The following is a 27,012-nucleotide window of genomic DNA, read 5'->3' on the forward strand; positions in this document are numbered from 1 at the left end:
AGGAATCAAATTAAACATTAATTATATTAACTATCGATTGCTACATAAAAATTACCGAAACCAAGCAGCTTAAAACAACCACTTTGAAACTTTGAAGTGCTTCAGAACCTGAAATGCTTACTGCAGGACCTGGCAGCTCTCAACAAAAAGGGGTTATTATGGTCACCCATCTCCTGTGTTCTCACCAGTGCTTAGGTACAAGAGGGGCAGCATGGAGTCTTGGACAGAACATGGGCCTTGATATCAGATAAATCAAGGTCCAAGTTCCTGCTCTGCCATTTATCACCTGTACTTTCTAGTTCGACTGCAGGAAAGGGAGCAGCAGTTTGCTTCTGTCAGAAGTTCTTGAGAAAGTAAGTAGATGCATAGTAGAGGTATTTGAGACCATCTAGATACAACAAATAATAAATAAGCCTTAGAGATACAATGAACAATATTGTGTAACATATTGCATTATAATTACCAAACTTGCTAAGAGACTATAACTTAATTATTCCAACTCCAAAAAAGAAAATTATGTAATGTGATAAAGTTGCTCATTTTCACTACAATGGCAATCATATCACAGTACGTAAATGTATCCAATTAACATGTGACCCAAGTCAAATATATTTCAATAATAAAAACTAAATTAAAGAAATAAAAATAAGACTAGATAACATATTGCCACAAAAAAAGAAAGCAAACAAAAAATCATCTAGAGAAATCCAAGGATTATAAACAAAAATATACCTTAACAAGGCTGAATGGCAAAAACATTTTAGAATCAGGGGGTACAAACTCAAATGTCTGCTCAGAAGGCAGTGTAAGTAGTTGAAGCCTCTAGGGACAGGTAAAGCCAGGTTTGAGGGTCATCTAACTCTTTCAGGTCTTCACCAATTCTGTTCCTGCTGGCTCCTTGGGAAACCAGCCAGTTGTGCCATGGCCCATGTGCTGTAGCCTGCAAGATGCTCCAAGCTTCCCTGCCACCAGCTGTAAGGGTCCCTGGCAAACATGGGAAATGATAGGACAGGTGTGTGGGAACAGAGCCTGAGTTGTCCTGCCTTGGAGTTTATAGAGAGTAGTCAGTGCTTGTGCTACAGCAGTTTCATCGTTTTTGGTACAGTGTAAATCTAGATCTATATATTTATTTTAGTGTTTGTGGGGTTTAAGGAATACTTCTATTATTTAAAATGGTTTTTTTTGGTTGATCAGCCTGGTACAGACACAGAATAACACCATAGAGAGGCACATGAAAGTGAAAGAGATTTACTATACTCACAGGTCCCAGAAGAGGTGAACCCAGCACTACATGCAGGGGACAGCATGGGAGGAGGGCCAAGGGAGTAGACTCAACCAAGCAGGTGGGGAGCCAAGAGAGAATGAGGACCTGTGGACAAGTGTCTATATTGGGGGTCAGAGTGAAGCACATAAGCAAAAAGTGTGAGGGGATTTCATTGGTGTGATTGAATGCCACTAGGCCAGAGGGAGGGCAAGAAGGGGAACTTGCAGTGGGGACCAGCCTTATCACACTGGTGCACTTGGTCACCTGGGCAGGGTGCTCACAGCCTATTTATGGGGATGTTCAGGAATCAGAAAAATATGAAGTTTAAAAATTTTACAATATAGTTTGGTAGTGCTTTCTAAAATTTATTTTGCAATAAAAACCTCTTGGTAGCAATGAACTTATAGAAAGGAGAGTACTAATAATCATTTTTTAAGGGAAGTTGGTGATAAATGTTCACTATTCTTCCTAAGGTGACCATATATGTGTGGGTTTATCTCTGGGCTTTCTATTCTGTTCCATTTATCTATATTTCTGTTTTTGTGTCAGTACCATACTGTCTTGATTACAGTAGCTTTGTAGTATAGTGGGAGGGAGGGAGACGCAAGAGGGAAGACATATGGGGATATATGTATATGTATAGCTGATTCACTTTGTTATAAAGCAGAAACTAACATACCATTGTAAAGCAATTATACTCCAATAAAGATGTTAAAAAAAAATAGGGAAGAGAGCAGATAAATATATAAGATAAAAAATATATATAGCTGATAATAGTTAAAAGAGGTTCAAAAATAAATTAAATAATAATAACAAAAAAAGAAAGATACTCTGAATAACAGTAAAAGTACCTCTGAACATATTTTGATTGACATATTGTTCCAGTTCAATACAAAACAAAACAGATTTGGAAATAGTCTCCATTTAGCATAATTGGCTCTAAGTTTACTGGGTACCTCAGCATGTATAGATAGAATATTTTCTCCATTAACAATATTATATTCTATGGAGAAGAGACAGATAAAAGTATAAACAATTTCAAATTGATTAACCGTAACAGCAATTTTGAAGAAAATTACAGAAGATTTTATTAAAAAAAAAAAAAGTAAAAATAAGGCTGTATTGAAAAAACTACATTCTTCAGCAAAATACTAGTGTCACATAATAAGACAAAGATATGGCCCTGAAATTGATTAAAGTTCAAGAATATTTATACAAAATAAATATACTGCTTATGCTATTTTTTAATATTAAAGAAAACCTATAAGGAAATTTTAAATTTTGATCTATTATCACTTATGTATTCAAGTTTTTAAAAAGATTTTTAGTTTTGAAAAACAGTTTTGAATAAACTCTTTTGCAGGTCTGCCAATACAATAAAACCAATAAAACCAATATTTTGTTAAATAAATATCTTAAAAATCACTTAATTCTAACAATTTTAGTGTCCCCTTTCACTTTAAAAAATGTCCCAGCGGGGTGGTATATTATGTGGTCACTTTGGCTTTATATAACATGTCTGGACATCCTGCTACCCCACTACAGGCCTCTGAAGTTTATGGCTTTGTCTTTACTTGTCCTTAGACTCAGTTTGGATGAGTTCTTAGAGATGGAGTCCACCCTCTCATTTACAGATGAGGTTGCCTCCTAGAGCTAGCTTAGTTCTTGGAGGTGGCATCTTCCACTGTCAGGAGAGGACTGGAAAAATTCCAGGGTAGGTACTTACCAGACAAAGAAAGAATCCCAGGATGTTCTGGAATAGCCAAACCAATGCTGATAAAGGGGGTAGGGGGATTTTCTCTCAAGAAATTGATTCTCTTTGAAGGATTTGAGAAAAGTGAACAGAAAAAAAAAAAAGGAAGGGGGGCAACCTGTAAAGCCCACACAGCTGGAGAACTAAAGATCATAAAGACGACTTTGGATATGTAAGAAAATAGCAGTTACATGTATCAAGCACATACCACGGCATGTGTCAAGCACTTGCTGGGCACATTACATACATGGTCATGCCTCATGATTTCAACACACCTATGAGATGGGTATTAGATCCATTTTACTGAAGCTCACTCAAGCCTGAGGGCTCTTTACTGCTGCACCACCAGGTCCTCCCCAGTAGAGGGGAATGGAGAGCAATAGGGAAACAAAGAAAGGAAAGAACAGAAGATGAAGACAGGCAAGAAAATCAAGGCTACAACTTGAGAAAACTATTCGTTCACATAAACCAGCATGAACAAAGACCTTAGCAAACTATGAAAAGTCTGGGCTTCCCTGGTGGCGCAGTGGTTGAGAGTCCGCCTGCTGATGCAGGAGACAAGGGTTTGAGCCCCGGTCCGGGAAGATCCCACATGCCGCGGAGCGGCTGGGCCCGTGAGCCATGGCCGCTGAGCCTGCGTGTCCAGAGCCTGTGCTCCGCAACAGTGAAAGGCCCGCGTACCAAAAAAAAAAAAAAAAAAAAAATCTAGAGGTTCAAAATATATAGGTTTTGAAGGCTCTTGAGAGCAGTGGTCATCTAGAGCCTTTATTCATCCAATCAGAAACAAACATGCCCTCTTTTGGGTGATGAGTGTGCAGAGAGCCAGAGCTCAGAATTAATTACAGGGTGGCTACAATACCAACCATCCTCTGGAAGTCTGCTGTGAAGTGGAATGTAGAAATAGCACGGGTAATCAGATCCACGGGTTGCTGGGGATGATGCAAACACATTATTCTCCCCAAATTAAAGCACTCTATTCATGTCCAGAGCTTGAAAATTCATTTCTCAGTAAAGGTCAAGAAAAGCAAACACTGCTTGAATTCAATTATTAAGCCAGCTGTCAGTCACTGGCAGTGACAGACAGGAAGACATATTGAGGCAGGAAACTGGCTGAAATTAGCATGACAGGGTCCTTGCATCTTTAGTCAGAAACCCCTCTTTTAGAAATACTTTATCGCTGAAAGAATGATGCCAAGTTGGCATCTACTATATTCCCTTATAGCTTTATCTCATTTTTTAAGTAGCAAATCTAGCAAGACCTTAGTTCACTAAGAGGATGGATTTCAGAAGGGCTGATAATCATATTAATCTGTCATTGATTGTCCACATTCAAAGCAGCGCCCTGAAGCAAGATCAAAGCATGAGATAAAAATCTGACCTCCTGGCATTTTGTGTTGTTATAAGATTAGGTGTGAGAGAGTTGGTTCAGGCACCAGGTGAACCAGTTTTATCCCTGAGCCCACCACTACTAACTAGAGGAAGCTTCAGAAGGTAGAAAGGACCCAGTAGGCTGGAAGGGAGTACTTGAACTATTGATGTACAGTGAATCAGAAAAAGGCCTAAATCATCTGCCATCCCCTCCTAGAACCAACCCTGCTACTAATTTTTCCTGTGTAACTTTGGAGGATTCACTTAACATCTCTTAATTTACATATTATTTGATTTTTACACATCAATATTATTAATATTTCCTTAAGATTAAGTTACTGCCTCGCTACTGATAAATGTTCTGTATTTTTTGATGGTTCTTTATACACAGGGTCATAACAGAGGAAGCAATCCCATCATTGTCTCAAATGATAATGAACAGTCTTCCACAGTCTACCTTGCCCAAGCTGATAGCAGTGGAAGTTCAGAGATAGAGTCAGATTCTGGATATATTCTGAAAGTAGAACCATCAAGATTCTGCAGAGTGTGGGAGAAAATGGAAGGTCAAGAATAATATCAAGTTGTTTAGCCTGATCAGGAAAGGAAGGTTTGGGGGGTAGCGAGGAGGGCAGTTAGAATTCAGTATTGAGCATGTAAAGTTTGAGATGTCTATCATACATTCAAGCGGAGATGTTGAGTAGACAATTGGGTATGTAAGTCTGGAATTTAGTTAGGGAAGAGGTCAGGTCTTGAGACACAAATTTAGGAGTTATCCATACATCGAAAAAACAAAACAAAACAAAACAGAAGATTGCAAGAAATCACCAAGCAAATGAATGTAAATAGGAAAACGAAGACCAAGGACTCTGCTGCAGGGTACTCAGCATTAAGAGCTCATGGAAGAACTAAATACCCAGCAATGGACACTGGGAGTAAGGCAGGAACATCTCAAGATACTCTTAATTTCCTAGAAGCCAAACCAAGGAAGTGTCTCAAGGAGACAGGAGTGACTTATTGTCTCAAATGTTGCAGAAAGTTCAAGAAGAATGAGGGCTGAGAATTGATCATAGGATTTAGAAGAGTGATCATTGATGCTCTTGACCAAAGCAGTTGCAATGGAGAGGTGATAAGGAAAGCTTGAGTTTCAAAGGAGTAGAGGCATTGGTGACAATAAGTATAGACAACACTCTTGGGGAATATTTCTGTTAAGGGGAGAAGAGAAATGGAGTAGTAAAGCTGTGGGGAAAAGTGAAGTCAGAGGAAGATTTTCACTTGTTTTCAGGATGGAAGAAATATTCTGCATATGGTGATGGGAATGGTTCAGTATATAGGCAAAAACTGATGAGAGCAAAAGGGAGGAATTACCAGTGTGATATCCACGAGCATGAAAGAGGTGACTGAATATGGGGGATTGGCTTTAAATAGGGACACAGGCAATTCAACTGTAATATCAGGAAAGACAGCAGAGAATATGGGAATAGCTGGGAGACAGGTAGGTACAGGTGAGAGTCTGTAAGTTCTCATCTAATGGCTTCAGTTATCTCCATGAAGTAGGAAGTCAATCTAATCTCAGTACTTAGGCTTGTATCCATTCTGTAGCAACTGACATTGTTTGCTACTTTCTCTTTTAATAGTCCCTCAACTTTTAGCTTCTGCAACACAGAAAGTTCCTGACATCTCTCTTCTCCAATTCCTTTGAAGTCTTCTTTATCTTCCTACTCCTTAAATGCTGACACACAAGATCTTGTCTTCAACTCTCTTTTCCCTATTTTTTTTTTTTTTGCGGTACGCGGGCCTCTCACTGTTGTGGCCTCTCCCGTTGCCGAGCACAGGCTCCGGACGCGCAGGCTCAGCGGCCATGGCTCACTGGCCCAGCCGCTCCGTGGCATGTGGGATCTTCCCGGACCGGGGCACGAACCCGTGTCCCCTGCATCGGCAGGCGGACTCTCAACCACTGCGCCACCAGGGAAGCCCTCTTTTCCTTATTTATCACTCACCCCTTCAGTGACTGTAGACATTACTAGTGTTCACGCCATCTGGTTCTCGTCTTTTCTGGGCACCCAAACTGTACTTTCCAGGCCCCTTTCAGTGGGCAAGGCAATGTGACTACTTCTGGCCCATGAGCATAAGTGACACTTTCAGCATGAAGCATTTAATTAACAGGGTACAACCCTCCACTTTCTTTGTTCCCCTTGCAGTCATGATTGGTAAGTTTTCATGTTCCGGCGGTGCAACTACAAGATGATAGAGGTTCTGAAAGCCTGGAATGATGAGTTGCCACATGAAAGACACTGGCCTGGAGAGTCACCCAACGCAAAAAATCTTGGCTTATGAAAACTTTCCTTGTGTTCAGGCACTGTGATTTGGGGGTTATCCCACCATAACTAGCCTAGTTGAACGGTACAGTGATCTAATTGAGTGGTTCTCAAAACTTTGAGGCTTAAGACTCCTTTAACTCGTAAAAATTATTGAGGACCCTAAAGAGCTTTTGTTTATGAGGGTCATATCTATACTTACCTGTTTTGAAATTATAATTGAGAAATTTAAAATATTTATTTGCTAATGCTTTTAAAAATAATAAATCCATTATACATAAACACAAATAATATATTTTATGGAAAATATTTTAATTTAGTGAAATGAGTGGCATTGTTTCACATTTTTGTAATCTCTCATTTTGTAAATCTCTTTAATGCCTGTCTTAATAAAAGACAGATTCTCATGTTTGCTCTCGTATGTTGTTTTGCTCAAAGTATATGGAGAAAATTAGGCCTTATACAGATATACAGTTAGAAAAGGAAGTATTTTAATAGGCTTTTCAGATAACTGTGAATATTATTTTCAAAATGTCATCCAAAATAGACAGAGAGCAGCTTCTGAGATGTTAGGTGCAATGTGTAACCTGAAATCATATTAATGAACTTTACAGACTCTGTTACACTAAGTTTCATTAATCTATCTTATGCCTTGAATGGATCTTTTACCCATGCCTGATTTTATAACATACATTGGTCATTTGGAAAATAATGGCTTGCTCAGTTTTGTAGATCTCCTAAATGTGGACACATTTCATTGTATTATATCACTATCAATATCATCAGAAGAGTTTTAAAAGTTTTGGGAAGCTATCAAGCTCACAGCGACATACACAAGTTTTCTAAAATTCTAATTTTTTCTTTGAAAGCTCTATTTTTACAATTACAACATATACTGTTGGTTGCTCTCCTTGAAAAAATAGGCGAAGTTCATTTCTGAGGAATTGTCTGCCACATACTCAAATGTGAATAACCACAGTATGTCTGCCAGTCACTCTTGAAGATAAAAATTGTGTTCCATGAAAAAAATCTGCTAGTTCAGATTGTAACTCAATAAGACAAAGGCTCTTCCTCAAGAATGAGACTGTATTTCAACATGCAGCAAGACAGGACATTTAAATTATACTCCAGCATTCCTTTCTTGGACTATTTCATTTCTACCCATTATGCTATTTGCATACTTGCCTCACTGCCTTTGTGAGCTCTCTGACTGTAGACCCCATGTCCTTTTCTTCCTTGTATTCTCCACAGTGTTCGGTAGTCACTGTTACTGAATGAATAAATATCCTATCTTCCCAAACAGACTGTAAGGACATTGAAAACAGAAACTCTGTGTTATTCTTCTTTGAATCACCAGCACCCAAGACAGGGTCTTGGGCACAACAGAGTACAACTGTGGTTGTTTATGATAATCAAGTTTATTATGTATATTATATCAAGATGGCCGGTAACGATCTCAGCAATAATTACTCTTTATCATTTTTCTTTCAATACCTACTGTAGAGGAGCAGCTTCATAAGTTAGGTTTGCAGATTGGCAGGAAGAAACCAAACACACATACACACACACGAAAGAGAAATTAACTGGAACAAGGTGGTCACACAGAGCAGGGTTGGATAGAGCATGTTGGTGTGTGGTTTCCGCCTCCATGGGGTGTGTTGGTGACACTGAACTCTGCATAGATAAATCAGAAGAAAGTCACTATCCATTTATTGTCAGCTTTATATCACCATTCTGGAAAAATTATGCTCACAATCTATTTGCTTTCATTACAATGAATGTTTACAACCACTAGGATCGTCTAGTTCTAGAAACCAACAGCATCAACAAAGCCATCCTCAACCTGGGAGAAAAGCAGAATCAGCGCCCATGTGTCACTGAAAAATCTTCATGTCTCCAGCTTCCCAAGATCCCAGAAAACCCACCTCCCTTCAAGAAGTCAACAAAAAATATCTGCTTTTAGAATTAAACATGTAGGTGAGAAATGTATATGTGATCATTTTTAGTTTGAAGGAGGAGGCTGGGATATAGTTTAAATTCCATGAACACCACGATAGGGAGAGTTGGCTCTTTTCCACGTTCAGGACAGCAATTAATTAAAGAATCAAGTTTTTGTTAATATTGCTTTTGAGCCCACAAATGTCATCAGTTTTCCCTCTATTTTGAGAGTCATAGACTTAAATATAGTCCAATTACAAGTGGCAAATTTTTCTTACACTTTAGTCAATTGAGTTACACATTTATACCTTTGTTATACTCCAAAGTGTCTTCAGGATGATTATGAAAGGCATATCAAACTATCCTTAAAAAACAGCTACCATGAATTATCATATAACACTACTTCCAGGAAGAATATATTCTGATATTGAATGCTTCTTTTTCTTTCTAAAAGACGAGTGTCACCTTTTGCATTCTTTTTTTATAATACCCTTATTGAGATATATAATTCATATGCCATAAAGTTCCCCCTTAGAAAGTGTATAATTCAGTGGGTTTTAGTAAATTTACAGAATTTTGCATCATCACCACTAATTTTAGGACATTTTTATCAATTCATAAAGTCTTCTATGCATTAGGAGTCACGCCCTACCCCCCTCCCTCCTCTAGACCCTGGCAACCACCAATCTACTTTCTGTCTCTATGGATTTGCCTATTTCGGATATTTCATATAAAAGAGTTTATACAATTTGTGGCCCTTTGTGTCTGTCTTCTTTCACTTACCATAAGGTTTCCAAGGTTTATCCATGCTGTAGCATGTTTCAATCCTTCAGTTCTTTTTAATGGCCAAAAAATACTTGGTTGTAGAGAAAGACCACATTTTGTTTATCCATTCATCAGCTAATGGATATTTAGGTGTCTCCACTTTTTGACTGTTACGAATAATGCGTCTAAGGACATTGTGTACAAGTTTTTACGTGGACACATTTTTAATTCCTTTGGGATAGATCTATGAGTGGATCAAGAAACACTTTAAGGATTAAGTTAGTGCAAAATGAGAATAAGTTCAAAGAATTTTTTTCACAGGTTTTTCAAGCTCCCAAGACTAAAGGGACATTAGGAAAAAACATTAGTTCCTAAATAACAACAGAGAGAAAATCAGAATAGACAATAGAGAAATACTTACCTTTTCCTTGCTGTAATTTAAGTAAATTTTAATATTATACAACTTCTTGAAAACAAATTTAAAGACACTAAGAAAACAATTATAAATCTGTCTTGCTCTTTCTAGATATACATTTTTAGGTTCTTTTAGAATAGAAAATATTATTGTTTAACAAGGAAACTTTTGATTTATGATTTATGATTTCAATACTGTATCTACTGTGTTGTGTACATACCCAAATTAAATATTCTAAACTATATTTCAAAGATTCTAAGTCATCTAAAATGAAGAGTATTACAGAGCCTAAAGTAGTTTAAGAACAGAGATACAGGGACTTCCCTGGTGGCACAGTGGTTAGGACTCCTTCTGACAGTGCGGGGGACATGGGTTTGATCCCTGGTCTGGGAAGATCCCACATGCCACGGAGCAACTGGGCCCGTGCACCACAACTACTGAGCCTGCGCTCTAGAGCCCGCGTGCCACAACTACTGAAGCCTGCACACCTAGAGCCTGTGCTCTGCAACAAGTCACCTCAATAAGAAGCCTGTGCACCGCAACAGAGTAGCCCCCGCTCGCCACATCTAACGCAGCCAAGATAACTTAATTAAAAACAAAAAAGAACAGAGATACACTACATAAAATTGGAGAAGGAGTTTCTTCTTGAAATAAAAGGCCAGCATCTTGAATGCTGGCAGACAACTTGCTACTTTCATCTGAGGATAAAAGAACTAATATCATTTGAGAAAATTATGGTTAAAAATAATTTCTTTATTCTTAATGTAAGGACAGCACATTGAGAGCTAAAATAATCAGGTAGGACTTCAGTTTGAAAAAGAAATGGTCAATTCTTTGAGTTTTCCTAAATACTTTTAAACTCAGACATACAGTAAATTACAGAGTTGGGACACAAAATAACATCCCCAACATGGTGGACATTTCTCTTCTACAGTCTAGTTGAATCTATTTGCAGTATCCATTTGGTACTGATTTCCCTGTTTCAAAGAATAAAAGTGGTAAATGAAATTGCAAACCTCACATCTAGGGTTCTAGAAAAAATAACAGCCATTATATGATGGCTGCTATTTTTTAAAGCCTCGTTCTGCTTGAAGAATTACTTTAATAGGAATGAAAGAAGCATGCTTTCCCACCAATTATGTAATCTGCCTGGTTATACTGGCATAAGTATTCTATATAAAGACAGAATCTCTGGAAAAAAAGAAAAGAGACCAGTGTTTTGTGCAACCTATGGCTTTTACTTTTATCATAAACACACAAAGTACATGAAAAATATCAATTATTTCTTTTTAACTCTGTCTGCTTATTATTTCCAGATGCTTTAAATAGGATAGAAAAAGCAAAGCAACAAAACAAATTCCATCCACTACACTGAAGGGTGACATTTCAGTGTTTCACTTGTAAAGAGTCAATAGTAAAGTCATAACTATAAAAAGAAGGAAAACAATTATCACTTAAGTGCTTCCTTAGTTCCTGAATTATTTTTCCACGAAGAAATGGCAAATATGAGCCATATATTACTGCAGAGGAGAGTTACTTTTTTCTTTTCATAAACTTTTTCGCTTCTTTCAAAAGCCCTTCCATATCTTCCTTTTCTAGGTCTTCCTTTCCTGGCTCCCAGTCGGAATCTTCATCTGTTGGCTCATATTCTTCTTCCTCATCGTCTGTAATGCTGTCATTCAGGTTGTACTCACTGGGTTGGCCAACATTGTCATCTTCATCTGAAATGTTTCTCACTGAAAAACAGTTTAGTACCTAATGCATTAGTTGCCACTCAACCTGGGATTAGAAACATCTAACTGTAAAATATCCTTTTCTGCCAAGAAGAATTAATTTTACTTAATACAAAGCTAACTACTACGAATTTCTAGAACGGGGGATAAAGCTCTCATTTGTTATAATTCTAACTTTTTTTTAACATTTGCTTAATTCTAACTTTTCCTACCATGAGGCTCCCAAGACTAAAATGTCCTCTAAGATTCATCATAATGGTTCCTTAATAATATCATAATCATATTCATGCTACCCTACCTTCCACTGTGGTAGAATGTATTTTTGTCCCAGTAATTCACTGTCGCTCCCTGTGATGTGATCGTATTTACCCACCCCCACTGACATCAGACGTGGCCAAAGAAAAGTGAGTGGAAGTAATAGCTTCCATGGAGAAGCTTTAAGGGCCTTTCTGTGGTTCTGCTATTGCCATTTCCCCTCTGCTAGAAGAACAGTGTGTCCCAGATAGAGGCCGATCCTTCAGCCTGGAGTTAGGATGAGAACACACGTGAGACAGAGCCACAGCCAACATGCAGCTACATGCATGTAACATGAAGGAGAAATACATCTATTTATCGTTGTAAGGCACTAAAATTTGAGGACCGTTTGTTATCACTGCAAACCTAGCACAATCTGATTGACACACCAGGGTTGTGACCAAATGAGGAAATATAAGCTTACATACTTTGGAAAATTTAGCTCATGCTTCAATAAGACTAGGATTACTATGGTAACAGCCATTAGAATTTACAGATTTCTAAATAACATTATAATAGTAGAATTACAATTCTAGAATTCTTCTGTCTCAAAACTCATTTCTTCCCTCATCCCACTCTGTTTTCTTTTCTTTCCACAGTGAGCAACAGAGTTGGTTTAAAATAAGGCAGTGAGAGACTCTAGGATGATGTGGAGCATTTAAGAAACAGGTAGGGAGCTTCCGTGGTGGCACAGTGGTTGAGAGTCCGCCTGCTGATGCAGGGGACATGGATTCGTGCCCCAGTCCAGGAAGATCCCACATGCCACGGAGCGGCTGGGCCCGTGAGCCATGGCCGCTGAGCCTGCGCATCCGGAGCCTGTGCTCCGCAACGGGAGAGGCCACAACAGTGAGAGGCCCGCGTACCGCAAAAAAAAAAAAAGCTGTGGAGGCACCGTGACCAGCATCTGTGCCCCGTGTGGTGCTCTGCTCAGACTTTCAGGGTGAACCGCTGCAACCTGAAGAGCCAAAGTCATGATAAGGGCAAGTCAGTGCCGGAACTCAGCTCTGTGTCCTTTGTTAGTGGTCCCAGGTTGACATTTCAGGATTTTGAATGCTGATATCTTTGTGGAATCAATTAAATGGGCCCACTTGTAGCAAATTCTATAGTAGTGACTTTAAATATTCCACAATACAAATGCCATCTAGATGGGAGGGGTTTTTTTTTTTTTTTTAAGTGCTAAAGGTATTTTTAGAGAAATAAATTTCTGCCTTTCAGTGTAACTGGGCCATAGAGATAACGCAACTTTCCTTACTTGGAAAATGCTCTGAATCCGCGCACCTGTTGATCTGAATTATTTCATGATTTCTTGAATCGTGGGATTAATCTCAGGAGGCATGGATCTGAAATAAATATGACTAGCACCTAACCTAGGAATCAAATATCTGTTTTTACCATAACAATTAATAAGTTTTTATGCAAAGGGAATTCAGAGAAAGCAAGAAAAAACACATATGCAAGTATTTTCTGAGCAAGCTGAAGCATGGTATCTGAATATCCAGATTTAAAGTGATGAAGCCAGTAAAGTTCATATAAACCCTCCTGTTTGCTACACAAAAATTTCAAAGAAAGCCTCTCAGACAAGCTTGTTGGTTAGAAAATCAGACAACTCAGTCATGGGAGTCACATCATAGAAGATCCCAAGCCAAGACCCCAAAACTGTACACAGAACACCACGGTTAGTGAAAAGCTTATTGAAGTACAAAAATAACAGGAGAGGGAGTAGTAGCTGTTTAATATTTTTAATCAATAGCAAAATATAATTTTTATAGTTTTATTTTTTGTAGTTGTGACTTCCAATAGATTTCCACAGAATTAAATAGCGTAATACCGTTTTTGAAAAAATAAGAGCCTACATTTAACATTTTCTTACACTGCAGCTACCTTATTTGAAATATAATTGTTGAACATGTCTAAGAAATCAGAAGTGAGCTTGTTTCTTCCAAATCAAGGTGAACTTGGAAGGAATAATTTTTCCTCTATCTTCACATAAGTCACTTTTAAGTTTCTAGCTGCTAGTTTTTGCTGTTTTTATGTGGTGTTCCATTCCCCTCAACCAACAAGAAGTCTCTTTAAAAAATAGCATGGTTTAAGAAAGAGATAGACTAGGAGTGTAGAAGTATAAAGATCTGTGTCATGAAGCCCATGACAATGAACAAGGGATTTAATGGAATTTATCTTTTTATCTGTGAATCAAAGGATGTTGATTAAATGACCTCAAAGATCCTTCCCAACTCCAAAGTTCTAATTTTAAGGACAAAGCAGGAATTTTCATTTTCTCTACAGGAATATGAAATGCAGAGACAGGCTGACAGCTTGAGTATTTGAAAGCAGCACAAGAGAAATAAGCTGTCACTTTTTTTAAAAATGGATGGGTAACACTGTTCTACCATAATAATGAAAAATAACAACCTCTAGAAAAAGTAACAAACTCTTTAACATATTTGAAACAACATGCTATTAACTATTTGGTATTAGGATATGGTAATTTCTGACTTTTCTATTTATGCAGAGGAATTTATAATAACAGAATGACAACTCGGAAGTTTGTATCCAATATTTCCTGTACAATTTAAAATTTCACCATCAAAGTCTTATCCCAAGAACCAAGTCTGCAGAGCTACTGAAGAGTATACTGTGTCACATACATGCTGGAAGATTTTTACATGGAGAAAAAAATCTTTCCAAATTGCTGACTTTCTCCAAATAGTTTTCTGGTAATAGGCAATAATAAGACAGATGTCTCATTACAGCTTAACATCAATAATTCTTCAGGTTTTATTTTCCTTTCTTTTCTAGTATATCTTAGGACTAGTTAGGATATTTTCATTTAAGTGAAAAAATACTTTAGCCCAGCATCTCTAAAGATGAAAGCTTACTACATACTATAAGAATAAACATTTTTAAATGCCTCATTTTACTACTAAAGACCAAGCTACTAGTTGGGTATTCATATTTTAACTTCGGGAAAGCAGTTTGTGCAGGTCTGATCCACTTTATTATACATTAAGTTTATTTCTTTTTTTAAAACACCATTGCATTAGCCTTTTATATGTTCCAAAATCTCTCAGGTTTCCCCACAGTAAGCAGCAGTTTACAGAATCTCATTTAAGTTTCACCAACCTTCCTTAATAGCTTTCTTTCTAGATCTTTTAATTTCTACTTCTGAAAAGAAGAAAGTCTACATAAGCACATGTGTGCATACAACTGCAGAACTAGAGAAATATGAAAATAGCTATCAGTAGTACATTCTAAATTTTGAGCCATGAATGGTACTGATCACCTAGAATCATGACTACCACATAATAATCAAAGCCAGAAAGAATGACTGCAATAATCAGGTAATAAAATGCTGATGATAATTTCTTTCAAATGCTGTCAACAAGTAAGGTAGCTAAGAAAGTTTAAAATAAAATTTTCCTGGCATTGATTACTCTTGTATTCAATATGTTGTGCTAAAACTGCAGCACTATGAAAAAGTGTGGAAAGTTAATGAAATTTTAAACCAATTAGATATACAAGAAGCTTAACAGATGATAGCAGTCAAACCTACAAAAATTGGAATACACTGCATAAACTGTTACATGTGTGGAAGAACTTTACAAACTGAAGTGTTTTAGGAGTGCTACAAATCAGAAATTAAATAATAAGAATTTCATGTAGTTATTCTGTATTATAAAATTCTATAGTATTTGGTATATAGTATATGGTCTATATTAACTTTTAGTGTTTTATTATGTATTTATGATACCCCCATCTCAAATTTAACATGTGTTAAAAAAAAAAAACCCACAAACTACCTAGTTCTTCCTCCTGATCTCTATTATCATCTCCAGCCTCCTGATAATCTGTACTTTAATTTTCAGTCATTCCTATTTCCTTTACCTCATCCTACCCACCCCCCACACCACAACCAATCAGTTGTCAAATCCTATTGACTCTTCCTTCAAAATCTCACTTGTATCCAATCCTATCTTCCTACTCTCATGGTAGACTAGTTCTGGTCCTTTATTCAACTACCTAACTAATCTCCAGAAGGCTTCCCCTACTCTAACTCAGACTGCTCATCATCAGGGGTAAAATACTGGCTCACCATTGTTTGTCAGTGCAGGTACCTCTTTGGTCTAGCTTTCAAGAGCTTCTATTATCTGACTTCAATACATCCCTTTAGTATCATTCACAGTAACTACAGAGACTCTCCCTGTCAGTTAAACTGATCCACCTTCTAACTCCAAACACAACTTTCCATTTTCTACTCAATGTCCTTGACTCATCTATTATTCACTTTGTCTGGGATGTCCTATACCCACCCACACAAAGCTAAGAAACAAAGATAATTGAAATCCTACCATCTTAAAGACCAACTTAAAATTCCCTTATCAAGTCTACCCTGATAAACCCTGGCAAAAAGTGCTCCATCCCTTTCCTCCAAGATTTTAGAGCATCTCACCCCAAGCATGTAGAGCCAGAGCTGGTTCTCATGTATCTCTGTAACTTTGCTCACTTGGAAGACACATAATAAATGAATAAATGAGTGAATGAATTGTTACATAAATCAGATTAAGATCTTGGGTAATGTTAAACTTTAAAGATTTGGGAAATAAGAAAAGTATGTTAGCATTTTATTTTAGATGTCTCTAAATTAAGAAATATGAGACCTCAACATTTAATATTTTAAATACCCCAGTCACCTTAATTTATAGGTTTTTAGAGTAGGAAGAGATATTCTGACTATATTGCCACATAACAACTCTTGAAAGTACCTTAAATATATAAGGCTAAACTGTTACATTAAAATATCATACTTAAAAAAAAAACTGTCTTTCCAACAAAATAAACAGTTTTTCTTAAGAAAAGTTAATTGTTCTAAAAATACGTTCTTCATTCAGAAGACACTTCAGTGATAATTCAAAGAGATTTTTCAAAGAAAATTCAGATACTTTTAACTATGCCATATGATGCATATTGTCGGTTTTAGGAAAATGGTTCCTAGTTCTGTAAAGATATACAAATGTGTCAAATGCTCTTTCATGGGGCAGTGCTGAAATCTGTCAATAAAATAGAGTTTTAATCAAATATTACTACATTATTGTTCAAAGGAAAGTTAATTTAACAACCACAAATGCTATAGCTTTAGATACAGCCCCAATAAAGAAAAGCATAACATATAAACTCCGTACCATATTAGCTCAGATAAAGTGATTAAATCTGTATATGGAGTATTAAAGCACTGAAGTGTGTTTCAATAAGAAATAGCAAATAGAATTCCCTTGTGGTGAAATTAATTATTTTTATCACTTGGTTACAAGTTGGCTGTGTTTATACATATACAAAGGCAAGTGGGCATAGCCTGGATAGTACATTTTATTCTCTCACTCTGTGGGCAGAAATACTGGACGATGAATCGGCCTCTGCATTATATAAATGATACGAAGAAGCCAGAATTTGTTAACGGGAAAAAATATTAGAGTTTAGAAGCAGGGGAAACAGAAGGTAAAACAGACTGATGTAAACAGAACTGACGGTCATTCGATAGTTGCATCTCTGGTGTCTATCTCCCCTTCTCCTTCTCCAAAACTAGTTTCTACTGGGGATCCCTGTGGTTCTGAAGAAAGGGACTCTGCCTTGGTTCCAAGGGTGGAACAAACTAATCAGTGGTCACAGTGATTAATTCAAGAATAAGAATGTAACCTAAGCCAGTTTAAAAAAGTTAATTTTATGATTTTTCCTAGGAATAGTGAGAGTCTCTCTCTCTCCTTACATGTAAACATGGGGAGTTCACCATGTTAAATGGAGTTTAGCCAGTTGAATAAGGATGCATATAGTTCCTTGGTGGGGAGAGAAGCCAGTCTTAGGATAAAAATCACCCTCTAAAGACAGGATGATGGAAGGAAATTGGGTTGTTGGTGACATTATTGACATTATTAATGAGCCAAAGCAACAAATCTTGTCTAATCTAGCCTTGCTTCTGGACTTTTCAGTTATAGAAGCCAATATGATCTCTTTATCATTTAGGCCAGTTTGAGATTTTGTTTTAAGGTATTTGCAAACAAAAGAATCATAACAGATACCAAGGCAAATATATATTGTTGGACAATGATTGTAGAAAACATCTGCTATATAAAAACTCATCAGTTGGGCTTCCCTGGTGGCGCAGTGGTTGAGAATCCGCCTGCCAATGCAGGAGACATGGGTTCGAGCCCTGGTCCGGGAAGATCCCACATGCTGCGGAGCAACTAGAGCCCGTGCGCCACAACTACAAAGCCTGTGCGTCTGGAGCCTGTGCTCCGCAACAAGAGAGGCCGCGATAGTGAGAGGCCCGCGCACCGTGATGAAGAGTGGCCTCTGCTCGCTGTGACTAGAGAAAGCTCTCGCACAGAAACGAAGACCCAGCACAGCCAAAAATAAATAAATTAATTAATTTAAAAAAACCCTCATCAGTTATTAAATCTAAGAAAATTATTAAAATCAGCAATTCAACAAATTCACAGAAGCAGAGATTTAAAAAATTCACAATAACTGGAAACTGTATCTAGGTTTAACAGGAGAATCCATTTGAAGGTTTCATTTGGAGTTTCCTGAAGTAAAATTACTTACCTGGAAATGTACTATGTCTATATTCTATCTTGTGCTGGGGATTCTTCCTTAAAAAAAAAAGGGCGGGGGGAGAAAGAAAGCAAATATAAGGTCTAGTTTGACAGTCACTGGAAAGGAATAGGACTATCTAAATTAAACTAAAGCACTCACTAACCTATGAATAAAATTAGCAGTAAACCTCTTATTGAAAAGCATTTGCTTTGTTACTGTTGTTGCTGTTAACTATAGTCACCATGCTGTACAAAGCATTTGCTTTTTAATTACATTTACTGAGTGCCTACTCCATGCCAGGCATACTTCTAGATGCAAAGACAGAGTGATGAACCAGATAAAGCTCTGCCCTCATGACTGACATTCTACAGAAAGGCAGTATGAGACAAATAAAATATAATACAATATACTGTATTTCTAAAATGTCAATGCCATATATCACATATATAAAGATATGAGGTAAATTAGTATATAAAGTATATAACACAAAATATCAAATTGTGTGTGTGTGTGTGTGTAATATCTAAAAGGATATTTCTAAGGCTCTTCTAGAATCCAAAGACAAAAGCATGTAAGTCATGTCTCTCCAAAGAACACCAATCAACTGTTATGAGAAAACAAGAAAGTCAGTTTGCATCCAGAAATTTATAATAACATATCCCAAAGTCAAACAGAAACTACTGTTGGAATATCTACTTTTGATTATATATATTGATGATCGCTTCTATCATTTTATTAAACAAATGTTTGGGTACACTGCGTATACAACACATCCTCCACAAAGTACAAAACTACCCAGGCAGCAAACCCCAAAGCAGCAACTGGTTGATCATGATCCATTTGGTGGGTACTTTTCTCTTAGGGGACTGACAAAGGAGAGCGGGGGAGCGCTGACAGTAGACATGTGCTGAGGTATACAGTTCAGATGAAGCTGTTGTGAGGATTCAGGAGTAATACACAATAAGTCCTCAGTTTATGGGCGTAGTAGGCAGTAAGTAATTAATGTTAGCCATTGATTCAGTCATCAGTGGTCCAAGAAATAGCCATGGGCCACTTATTACATTCCAGGCTCTGTGTCAGGTGTCAGCGACTTTTCTTATTGCTAATATCTCTTCTTTTGGGGTAACTTTTCCTAAAATATGAGCATTAAACACAGTATGAGAGTGCAACCACACAATTAACTGGGGTCATAACTCAATAGTTTTGAAAAGTGGAAAAATGATTCACCAAAGATTGTGTGTTTGGGGTAATTAACACAAATTTTACCTTTTGATGGAAAAGAAACTTCAAAGTTGAAAGAAATAAACTGGATAACTTAAATGTGATGAAGGGAGCTACAAATGAAGAAAGCTGCCATGATGCTTCATGGGAAGATCTTTCCTTACTGAACATGCTGGCACAGGTCATTAACTTGTTTAATTCAGTCTTTATTAAAGTACAATTAATGTTGGACATCAGGGGAGGTAAAACAAAAAAATGGGGGACATTAATACCAAAGGTATTTTTCATCAATAATCTGGAAAAAATTGCTGATTGAGATTGTTTTTGGTAACCTTTTTAAAATCTTGTGGATTTTTTTTTTTTTTTTTTTGTGGTACGCAGGCCTCTCACTGTTGTGGCCTCTCCCGCCGCGGAGCACAGGCTCTGGACGTGCAGGCCCAGCAGCCATGGTCCATGGGCCCGCCCGCTCTGCAGCATGTGGGATCCTCCCAGTCCGGGGCACGAACCTGCGGCCCCTGCATCAGCAGGTGGACCACCAACCACTACGCCACCAGGGAAGCCCTAAAATCTTTTTCTTAATTACTGTGGTAAAATATACTAGTAACTTTTTATTTTGAAAAAATGTCAAACTACTGAAAAGTGGCAAGATTAGTACACAGATATTCCATATATCTTCATCAAGATTCTTCAAGTGCTAACATTCTACACAGATGCCTCATTATTATTATTATCTATCTACAGTCATTTGAGATTTAAAGGCTTTTTCTCCTTCCTTTTAATACATGTTTGCTTCAGGTACCAAGAAGTCCTAACCTTTTCCTGCTTTGCCCTTAACAGAGCAGGATTATTGAAAAGTTCAGTATGGTCTTAGTTGTTTGCTACTGGAGCCTCCTTCAAAAGCTGCTTTCGAAACTCTCAAGTAACTAAATGTCAGACTTTAAAAACAAGTATAGAGGGCTTCCCTGGTGGCGCAGTGGTTGAGAGTTCACCTGCCAATGCAGGGAACACGGGTTCGTGCCCCGGTCCGGGAAGATCCCACATGCCACGGAGCAGCTGGGCCTGTGAGCCATGGCCGCTGGGCCTGCGCGTCCGGAGCCTGTGCTCCGCAACGGGAGAGGTCACAACAGTGAGAGGCCCGCGTATCGCAAAAAAAAAAACAAGTATAGAAATGAAACCAAGTGAGTTAATGGAGACAAGTACAGTTTGTGTACCAAATACCAGTTAAAAGACTGTGGACATCCACTGTCAGGCTAGCAAGACTGAAAGGAAGAGTAACTTTTTTTTTTTTTTTTTTTTGCGTTACGTGGGCCTCTCACTGTTGTGGCCTCTCCCGTTGCGGAGCACAGGCTCCGGACGCGCAGGCTCAGCGGCCATGGCTCACCGGCCCAGCCGCTCCGCGGCATGTGGGATCCTCCCGGACCAGGGCACGAACCCGTGTTCCCTGCATCGGCAGGCGGACTCCCAACCACTGCGCCACCAGGGAAGCCCCAAGAGTAACTTTTTTAAAAGGCCAAATGAAGACACAGTATCAGGACTGACATATATATATTAATATGTATAAAATAGATAACCATTGAGAACATGCTGAATAGCACAGGGAACTCTACTTCACTGTACAGTAGAAACTAACACAACATTGTAAAACAACTATACCCCAATTTAAAAAAAAAAAAAGAAAGAAACCACGGTGGGGATGGAGGTAATGGTTCAACCCAAAAGTTGCACAAGGTGGTTCCCCATCATCTTGGAACACATTCACAGTTGCACTCACATACTCCATTTACATAATCTAACCTCACACACTACCTAGGAAAAGGCAAGCCATTTCAGAATAAACGAATAGGGAAAAAAGTTTACACTGGTATATTGCAAAAAGGAGGAGCAGAAATATGTGTTATGAAATTTTGTGCTCAGAAAATTTCAGCTCCATGTGCAGATTCTCATCTGCCTTAGAGGGGAAAAAGCTGTTTCTCTGAGGTTCTGCTAATAGTTTCCATCCTTTCCTAGGAGAACTTGCTATTTTCATTAAAAGGCAGATATTAAGACTGCAATGTAGACCAGAAGACACTAGCTGAGTTGGTACTTTTCCACATTTAACTTAGGGATCAAACTTCCCATTTAAAACAAAAGTATTAATTAATTAATATCAATAGAGATTCTGCTAGTTAATTCATTGAAAATGAAGAAAAAATATCCTCTGGGACAGGTTCAAAAGTTTCCTGTTTTGGGGTATTTTCAAAAAAACTTTATTCTTTCTTGATGCTATAACTCACAGAATAGATAGACTTCAATATGAAAATGAGCCAAAGCAGAAACAAAAATGTATCATCACATTTATATGTGCAAAAGCACATACTCAAAAACAAATTTTAGGCATGTTTTGTTTACATAGCAATTTAAATGTAAAGAAGTTAAGTATTCTGAATGTTAAATTATCCTCTCCTTCAAGGTCCCTCCACCTTTATTTGCAGCCCAATCCTTCATTTCTACTTCGGGAAAAAAGTTTTTGATTTTTTGCCATTGATAGGCACTTGCTCACAGCCTTTTTTCTTTTTTAACATCTTATTGGAGTATAATTGCCTTACAATGGTGTGTTAGTTTCTGCTTTATAACAAAGTGAATCAGCTATACATATACATATATCCCCATATCTCTTCCCTCTCCCTTCTCCCTCCCTCCCACCCTCCCTATCCCACCCCTCTAGGTGGTCACAAAGCACTGAGCTGATCTCCCTGTACTATGTGGCTGCTTCCCACTAGCTATCTGTTTTACATTTGGTAGTGTATATATGTCCATGCCACTCTCTCACTTTGTCCCAGCCAGCTTACCCTTCCCCCTCCCCATGTCCTCAAGTCCATTCTCTAGTAGGTCTGTGTCTTTATTCCCATCTTGCCCCTAAGTTCTTCATGGCCTTTTTTTTTTTTTTTTTTAGGTTCCATATATATGTGTTAGCATATGGTATTTGTTTTCCTCTTTCTGACTTACTTCACTCTGCATGACAGACTCTAGGCCCATCCACCTCTCTACAAATAACTCAATTTCGTTTCTTTTTATGGCTGAGTAATATTCCATTGTATATATGTGCCACATCTTCTTTATCCATTCATCTGTCGATGGACACTTAGGTTGCTTCCATGTGCTGGCTATTGTAAATAGAGCTGCAATGAACATTGTGGTACATGACTCTTTTTGAATTATGGTTTTCTCAGGGTATATGCCCAGTAGTGAGACTGCTGGGTCATATAGTAGTTCTATTTTTAGGTTTTTTTAAGGAATCTCCATACTGCTCACAGCCTTTTTGCCAAGAATATTCTTCTAACTCTACACTGCCTGTCTAAGTACCTTGCGCGGGAAAACAACTCAGATAATTACTGGGAAATATCTCCAGAACATCTTGTCCATATCCACCGTTTGATACTTACCACATAATTTCTTATACTGTCATCTAAATTTTCAACACAAATGTGTGTGTGTGTATTATCTCATCATCTGCCAAATGAGCTGCTGGAGGTCATGGGTTTTTCTTACAATTTTAAATATCTTTTATAGCACTTACAAGCGTACCTTTTACAAGGTGGCATTCAACTACATTTTTCATAAATTATCTACCTACTACAATATAATCAACTCTTTTCCTTCAAAAAGAGTTTTTTTTTAATTAAGCTTTTACATGAGTTTCCAAAATGATGATATATTTTCTATTTTCCTATTTAAGAGGAAGAAAGACACTTGTTTTTGCTATCTATACTATTATTTCTTAAGAAAATGATTGTTGAAAAGAGCTTGAAAGAATCATTTGTGGGACTTCCTTGGTGGCGCAGTGGTTAAGAATCCATCTGTCAATGCAGGGGACACAGGTTCGATCCCTGGTCCGGGAAGATCCCACATGCCGCAGAGCAACTAGGCCCGTGTACCATAACTACTGAGCCTGCACTCTAGAGCCCATGTGCCACAACTACTGAGCCTGAGCTCTAGAGCCCGTGCTCCACAACAAGAGAAGCTGCCGCAATGAGAAGCCCGTGCACCGCAACAAAGAGTAGTAGTCCCCACTCCCCGCAACTAGAGAAAGCCCGCACACAGCAAAGAAGACCCGACGGAGTCAAATAAATAAATAAAATAAAAAAAAATGTCAATCTTTAAAAAAAAAAACATTTGCAATAAAATTCTCATTGGTTGGTACAAAACACGATTTCTAATAACTTCTAGACTGATGAGTTTTCTTACATTAATGTTAATTTTTTTTATTTTTGGAAATTGTAATCCATGGATCGTGATGTTTTTAGCAGTCTATCCTTTGAAAGGCAGTTTTTCTGTTGGATATAAGCCAAAGAATGCCTATTCTCATTAGGCTGAAAAGAATGTCAATGTGCTGAAATTGCTCTGCATTCACACCTACAAAGTTAATAATCAAAGTACTCACAGAAGCTTTTTACACAAACCTAGGACTAAAATATGTTAGAATTTCCTGCCATTAACAATTCATATTACTTCCCCAGGAAACAATGAAAATCTGATAACCATATTAAGGAGACTCCACTGCAATCAGGTTCCTGAGATACTGACTGCTCAGCATCATAGGACACTTAGCTCTAGTCAATCAATCACTCCGGTTAACAGGAACACAGAGTGTCCTTCACCAACGCTTAAGAGACAGATGCCACTGTGACTTGGACCAGTTCTCATCTGGCTTGTTAAACTTTAGATCACCAGCATTATGTTGTGGAAGGGGTTCAGGTTTCGAGATCAGAAGAACCGAGTCTGAATTCAAACTACAGTTTACTGGTTATGTGATTCAGGGCAAGTCCTGTGACCAAGTCTCCACTTCCTCATCTGTAAAGCAGGGAAAATACTGCTTTCCTCATACAGGGTTGTTTGAAGCATTAAATGAAGTGATGTGCATAAACATTTGTAGGCCATTAAGCATTTTACAGGTGTCAACTATTTATAGAAACAGAAATCAATTTTACTTTAGGATAGCCAACAGGGCTTCCCTGGTGGCGCAGTGGTTGAGAATCTGCCTGCCGATGCAGGGGACACGGGTTCGAGCCCTGGTCTGGGAAGATCCCACATGCTGCGGAGCAACTAGGGCCGTGAGCCACAACTACTGAGCCTGCGCGTCTGGAGCTTGTGCTCCACAACAAGAGAGGCCGCGACAGTGAGAGGCCCACGCACCACGATAAAGAGTGGCCCCCGCTCACTGCAACTAGAGAAAGCCCACGCACAGAAATGAAGACCCAACACAGCCAAAAATTAAAAAAAAAAAAAAAAAAAAAAAAGATAGCCAACAATGTCTAAAAATTCTATATGCCAGTAAAAGTAATTGTCAACTAATACTAGAAAGCTGAATTTTTCCTTCAATAATGCATATAATTATTATTGTTGAATATTTCTCCAATTGCATTTCACATATTTATAGAATATTTTATAACATTTGCCCATGCATATCCTATTTTTAAAAATCAGTTATTAATAATAAAGCAGAAAGTCTTTTTCATATAACCCTGGGTTAAGGCTAAGTGGCAATACTGTACAGCTCTTTGGGGACATATGAACATCTGAAATAACTTTCAAGGACAATGCAAAATTCCACCCAGGACTTATTCCTAATAATGAATGGAAATACTTAGAATTCATTCATAAAAGATTTATATCAACCTTTTCCACAAATAACATTTTCTGTAACTCAGCAGGCCTCAAAATCCTGTTTTTTGACTTTTTTTAAATCTTTGGGTTCTAAAGATAGATGTATACACTCATAACTACACCAGGTTTTTATGAGCTGTTATATTTTAAAATATACACTTTCCAAAGCATTTCTGGTGTTAATGATATAGACACATGAATAACAAATACATATCTGAAGGAAGAACACTCAGTAAGAGAAAATAAAAAATGTCTTCAAATTTGCCATGGCCCTAGGGTATTTGGAAAAACAAAGATTTGTATAGCTCAAGGAGAATGAGGGAGAAGGAAAAGAGTAGGCAATGAAGTCAGAGAAGAACTTGTAAGCCATGGTAAAGAGTTTTGTGGGAGGCTATCGGATGATTCTGAGCAAGAAATCAACATGATATGACTTATTTTTAGAGAATTGCTCTGGTTGCTGTGTGGAAAATGAACTATTAAGGGGCAAGAAAAGAAACAAGGATATCAGTTAAGAAGCTATTGTCGTACACCAGGTCAGAGATGACGGTGGTTATGACTAAGACGACTGAAGTAGAGGAAATAGGAAATGGTCAGGTTCTTAATGTATTTAAAGGTTGAAATGGCAAGAACTGCTGATGGATTGAATGCGTGATGTGAAGAAAAGAGAAGAGGGCTTCCCTGGTGGCACAGTGGTTGAGAGTCCGCCTGCCGATGCAGGGGACACGGGTTCGTGCCCCGGTCTGGGAAGATCCCACATGCCGCGGAGCGGCTGGGCCCGTAAGCCATGACTGCTGGGCCTGCGCGTCCAGAGCCTGTGCTCCGCAACGGGAGAGGCCACAGCAGTGAGAGGCCCGCGTACCACAAAAAAAAAAAAAAAAAAAAAAAAAAAGAAAAGAGAAGAATCAAGCGCACCTCTTGGTTTGGGGCCTAAACACTATGTGAATGGTGAAGTCATTTACAAAGGTGGAGAACACTTGGGAAAGAGCTGTTTTCATGACAAAAATCAAGAGGTCTGTTTCTGACATAAGTTTGCCTTATTTTACAACGAAGTGCAGGCATTTAAATAAACATTTGAGTCTGAAGACATTACCCTGAATTAGCTCACCTAGGGAATAAGAACAGAACAGAGAAGGGAAAGGATCAAAGAACTGAACCCTGGGGCTCAGCAATAATTACAGGTGGGAAAAAGGAGACAGCAAAGAAGGTTAAGGAAGAGTAGCCATGAATGTAACTGATCTGACTTTATGAATATGACTATATTTCTCTCTGTCCTAGATTTCCCCACTATTGAATGGAGGCCCCCAGAGCACAAATGATCCAACCTTCTTGTTTTCATGAGGAACTGAAGCCTAGGAAAATCAAACGACATTCAAAGTTTTGCTACAGAATTGGCATAACCATAACTAGAACCTAAGTCTGCTGATCTAAAAACCCATTATCTCTCCATCATAAAGAGCTACCTAAAAATTAACTAGGCAGTGACAAGAACAGAATAATAATTCTTATTTTTGTTTACTTCCAAAAATTTGATAACTTAATACCAAACCTACCACTCAAAATTTTAAAATGAACCTAAAGTACTGTTTTACATCAACTTCTATAAAACTGACTAGTATATCAGATGCTCAATGTTCACTCAATGAATAAATGATCATACTATATGTTTTTCATTCCAAAATAATTTATCTTGCACTTCTGAAATTCAACACTTACTTTAA

At 37.9% G+C, this 27,012-nt stretch overlaps 1 protein-coding gene across 2 annotated transcripts in view; it reads right to left on the reverse strand.

The window, feature by feature from the left end:
- Positions 1-11,035: 11,035 nt before the first annotated feature.
- APLF (aprataxin and PNKP like factor) overlaps positions 11,036-27,012 on the reverse strand; it is a 92,729-nt gene continuing 76,752 nt past the window's right edge. For both annotated transcript variants that reach the window (XM_081253495.1, XM_081253496.1), the window contains 2 exons: positions 18,440-18,486; positions 11,036-11,554 (listed from right to left, as the gene is read on the reverse strand). In XM_081253495.1, the coding sequence (XP_081109621.1) occupies positions 11,352-11,554; positions 18,440-18,486 (250 nt within the window). In that variant the 3' untranslated portion in view covers positions 11,036-11,351. The remainder of the gene's footprint in view (positions 11,555-18,439; positions 18,487-27,012) is intronic.

The sequence above is a fragment of the Mesoplodon bidens genome, assembly GCF_964165515.1.
Source record: "Mesoplodon bidens genome assembly, chromosome: 14".
NCBI lineage: Eukaryota > Metazoa > Chordata > Mammalia > Artiodactyla > Ziphiidae > Mesoplodon > Mesoplodon bidens.